The sequence below is a fragment of the Sebastes umbrosus genome, unplaced genomic scaffold (genome assembly GCF_015220745.1).
Source record: "Sebastes umbrosus isolate fSebUmb1 unplaced genomic scaffold, fSebUmb1.pri scaffold_212_arrow_ctg1, whole genome shotgun sequence".
NCBI classification, from domain to species: Eukaryota; Metazoa; Chordata; class Actinopteri; order Perciformes; family Sebastidae; genus Sebastes; species Sebastes umbrosus.
The window spans coordinates 17501-22500 of record NW_023618517.1 but is presented as its reverse complement, the minus strand read 5'-3'; the positions used below and the strand labels follow the sequence as shown (position 1 = coordinate 22500).

General features: G+C 39.4%; 1 protein-coding gene across 1 annotated transcript in view; it reads left to right on the top strand.

The window, feature by feature from the left end:
• LOC119484428 (receptor-type tyrosine-protein phosphatase mu) overlaps positions 1–5000 on the top strand; it is a gene marked incomplete at both ends in the record, with an annotated part of 27826 nt that overhangs the window by 5531 nt on the left and 17295 nt on the right. The window contains one exon of the mRNA XM_037763231.1: positions 4088–4162. Within this exon, the coding sequence (XP_037619159.1) occupies positions 4088–4162 (75 nt within the window). The remainder of the gene's footprint in view (positions 1–4087; positions 4163–5000) is intronic.

Below are 5000 nucleotides of genomic sequence, written 5' to 3'. Positions count from 1 at the left end.
ATAAATGTGATTTTAATGTGTTCATATGTTCTAAATATTTTACAAATATACACACATTATCTAATATAGTTTGAATATACGGGGCAATATATACGCAAATATGTAAATATGTGATTTTAACATTTACATATTAAATCAGTATAATGGAAAACGTTTATATAAAACATAATGAAGGTATATATGAACACAGAAATACGACTAATTACAAACTGACATTTTATGCACGTATACATTACATATGTTATGAAACATTTGGGGGGGTATATATTTCCGAGTATATTTAAACTATTAGGTTATATAATATATATAATAATATAATTATAATAATATATTAAAATAAAAAAAAACATTTATCATATTCATATTTTTCATATTGATTACATGTGTATGAATGGCACTGTTCAATCAACACATATATGAATACATTTATTCCTATATTTCTTTGTCTATATGTTAATATGTTAAAATGTAAAGCCATGTTTTCATAATAAGGTATGAACACAATGAAATATGAATATATTTAAAACAAAACACGTTTTCTACATGAACGAAAATCACATTTAAATGTAAATAAAAATGTATGATTCATATTTGTTAACTAAATGTTAAATTCATATTTTTATGTGGATTATATGAACAACAACAGCAACAACAACCTATAGTAGAACAACATCGTGATGTAAAAGTAAAGTGTAAAGTATAAATGTATTCTAATCCCATATATCAAATACATGTTTTTGTTTTGAATATACTGTTATACAATGCCCAGTATATACAAACAACATGGATCAGAATAGCTCTACATATATGTGTATTTATATATTAAATAATGTATAGAAATACATTTAGAATAATTCAAAGTTATGAACATTCAAACTACAAAAGTAAAATCTATATTCTCATAAATATATGTGTATATACTGAACAGAATAATCAACCTACATACTGTATACAACAAATACATGATCTTAAATATGATATATAATCCGGTATTTCATATATATATGTTCATATATCCGTTTATCACAGGTTGGATGTGAACAGAAGACGTTGTTGTGTTAGCATCATTTAGCGTGGAAGCTAACTGAACTCACAGCTGTTTCTGATTGGTGGACTGTCTCTGAACTGCTGCTGCTCTTTCTGCTTGTTTGATTACTAATGTCTAATGATTGATTGATTAATTGATTGATTAATTGGCTGATTAACGAGCTTCTCTTTCAGGTCTGTTTCTGTTGAAGTGAACGGCGCTCTGCTCTCCTGACGAACTCATTTAAATATTCTCTTCTACAGTTTAGAGACGTTTACGTTCATTCAGGAGGCGACGGGGTTCCTCACAGCTGGATCCATGTTCTCTCAGAAGATCAATATGGTTTCAATAACTGTTAGAATTAAGCTTTAACTACAGACAATGATCAGTGTAAGTTACAGGTTCATTCATGAACAACAAGAGTTCCCACTAAAAAAAAAAGTCTCTCTCTGTCCATCTCCATCTTGGTCTTTAGTCGTCTCCATCTTGGTCTTTAGTCGTCTCCATCTTGGTCTTTAGTCGTCTCCATCTTGGTCTTTAGTCGTCTCCATCTTGGTCTTTAGTCGTCTCCATCTTGGTCTTTAGTCGTCTCCATCTTGGTCTTTAGTCGTCTCCATCTTGGTCTTTGGTCGTCTCCATCTTGGTCTTTGGTCGTCTCCATCTTGGTCTTTGGTCGTCTCCATCTTGGTCTTTAGTCGTCTCCATCTTGGTCTTTAGTCGTCTCCATCTTGGTCTTTAGTCGTCTCCATCTTGGTCTTTGGTCGTCTCCATCTTGGTCTTTGGTCGTCTCCATCTTGGTCTTTGGTTGTCTCCATCTTGGTCTTTAGTCGTCTCCATCTTGGTTTTTGGTCGTCTCCATCTTGGTCTTTGGTTGTCTCCATCTTGGTCTTTAGTCGTCTCCATCTTGGTTTCTGGTCGTCTCCATCTTGGTTTTTGGTCGTCTCCATCTTGGTTTTTGGTCGTCTCCATCTTGGTTTTTATTCGTCTCCATCTTGGTTTTTGGTCATCTCCATCTTGGTTTTTGGTCGTCTCCATCTTGGTTTTTAGTCGTCTCCATCTTGGTTTTTGGTCGTCTCCATCTTGGTTTTTATTCGTCTCCATCTTGGTTTTTGGTCGTCTCCATCTTGGTTTTTGGTCGTCTCCATCTTGGTTTTTGGTCGTCTCCATCTTGGTTTTTAGTCCTCTCCATCTTGGTTTTTAGTCGTCTCCATTTTGGTTTTTGGTCGTCTCCATCTTGGTTTTTATTCGTCTCCATCTTGGTTTTTATTCGTCTCCATCTTGGTTTTTATTCGTCTCCATCTTGGTTTTTAGTCGTCTCCATCTTGGTTTTTGGTCGTCTCCATCTTGGTTTTTATTCGTCTCCATCTTGGTTTTTGGTCGTCTCCATCTTGGTTTTTAGTCGTCTCCATTTTGGTTTTTGGACGTCTCCATCTTGGTTTTTAGTCGTCTCCATCTTGGTTTTTATTCGTCTCCATCTTGGTTTTTATTCGTCTCCATCTTGGTTTTTATTCGTCTCCATCTTGGTTTTTGGTCGTCTCCATCTTGGTTTTTATTCGTCTCCATCTTGGTTTTTATTCGTCTCCATCTTGGTTTTTGGTCGTCTCCATCTTGGTTTTTATTCATCTCCATCTTGGTTTTTAGTCGTTTCCATCTTGGTTTTTAGTCGTTTCCATCTTGGTTTTTATTCGTCTCCATCTTGGTTTTTATTCGTCTCCATCTTGGTTTTTAGTCGTCTCCATCTTGGTTTTTAGTCGTCTCCATCTTGGTTTTTGGTCGTCTCCATCTTGGTTTTTATTCGTCTCCATCTTGGTTTTTGGTCGTCTCCATCTTGGTTTTTATTCGTCTCCATCTTGGTTTTTGGTCGTCTCCATCTTGGTTTTTATTCGTCTCCATCTTGGTTTTTAGTCGTCTCCATCTTGGTTTTTAGTCGTCTCCATCTTGGTTTTTATTCGTCTCCATCTTGGTTTTTGGTCGTCTCCATCTTGGTTTTTATTCGTCTCCATCTTGGTTTTTAGTCGTCTCCATCTTGGTTTTTAGTCGTCTCCATCTTGGTTTTTGGTCGTCTCCATCTTGGTTTTTAGTCGTCTCCATCTTGGTTTTTGGTCGTCTCCATCTTGGTTTTTGGTCGTCTCCATCTTGGATTTTGGTCGTCTCCATCTTGGCTTTTAGTCGTCTCCATCTTGGTTTTTAGTCGTCTCCATCTTGGTTTTTGGTCGTCTCCATCTTGGTTTTTGGTCGTCTCCATCTTGGTTTTTGGTCGTCTCCATCTTGGTTTTTAGTCGTCTCCATCTTGGTTTTTGGTCGTCTCCATCTTGGTTTTTGGTCGTCTCCATCTTGGTTTTTAGTCGTCTCCATCTTGGATTTTGGTCGTCTCCATCTTGGCTTTTAGTCGTCTCCATCTTGGTTTTTGGTCGTCTCCATCTTGGTTTTTAGTCGTCTCCATCTTGCCTCAAAATTTCTGGCAATCAAACGTGACTTTAGTGTAAACAAACATGGCGGACGACATTTATTGAAATCATGCAGCCAGGATCCGTAAAAAAATCTAAATAACGTTATTTATTATAACTTCTAGCCGTACCAGACACAGTTTATTACCTGCTTTTGGAAATAGTGTAATATAATTATGAAATAATGTCGGGGTCATTTCAAAGAACTTTCAGAAGCGTTACCTGATAATCATCACCTACTTAACGGACCTGTGGAATGACTTCTTAGCGAGGTTCCCTCTGGTATTAAGGAACAGAGTCAGACTGATGGGATGGAGATCTGATACATCAAAGTGTCTCTAATAGAAACAGGAGTAATAAACAGTGTTAACATCCGTCACACCTCAGGAATAGAACCATCAGACAATGAGGACGGGTGAGTGGACAGACGAGAGGACGTCTCTACTATACAACACCTGAGATCAGATCAGTGATGAGACGTCCATCAGGAGAGCAGGAAGACGCTGTGTGTTACTAATACTTCTGCTTCAATACAAACACTGCTACAGCCTGTCTCTCTCTCTGTCTGTCTGTCTACCTGTCTGTCTCTCTGCATGACTTCCTGGATGAACAGCTGCTATAATCGTCACCCAGCTCACCACGCCGTACATTCGCATCGCCCCGGCAGCCGGCGACAAGCAGCTCCCAGGTCAGCCAACACACACAGACACACAATGTCTCCGTCAACAGACTGACCTGAGACCAGCTTCTGTCCCCATGTAGTCTCAATGTCTCCGTTACCAGACTGACCTGAGACCAGCTCCTGTCTCCGTGTAGTCTCAATGTCTCCGTTACCAGACTGACCTGAGACCAGCTCCTGTCCCCATGTAGTCTCAATGTCTCCGTTACCAGACTGACCTGAGACCAGCTCCTGTCTCCGTGTAGTCTCAATGTCTCCGTTACCAGACTGACCTGAGACCAGCTCCTGTCCCCATGTAGTCTCAATGTCTCCGTTACCAGACTGACCAGAGATCAGCTCCTGTCTCCGTGTAGTCTCAATGTCTCCGTTACCAGACTGACCTGAGACCAGCTCCTGTCTCCGTGTAGTCTCAATGTCTCCGTTACCAGACTGACCTGAGACCAGCTCCTGTCTCCATGTAGCCTCAATGTCTCCATGTAGTCTCAATGTGTCCATGTAGTCTCAGTGTCTCCATGTAGTCTCAGTGTCTCCATGTAGTCTCCATGTAGTCTCAATATCTCCATGTAGTCTCCATGTAGTCTCAATGTCTTCATGTAGTCTCCATGTAGTCTCAATGTCTCCATGTAGTCTCAATGTCTCCATGTAGTCTCCATGTCTCCGTGTAGTCTCAATGTCTCCATGTAGTTTCAATGTCTCCATGTAGTCTCCATGTCTCCGTGTAGTCTCAATGTCTCCATGTAGTTTCAATGTCTCCATGTAGTCTCAGTGTCTCCATGTAGTCTCAATGTCTCCATGTAGTCTCAATGTCTCCATGTAGTCTCAATGTCTCCATGTAGTTTCAGTGTCT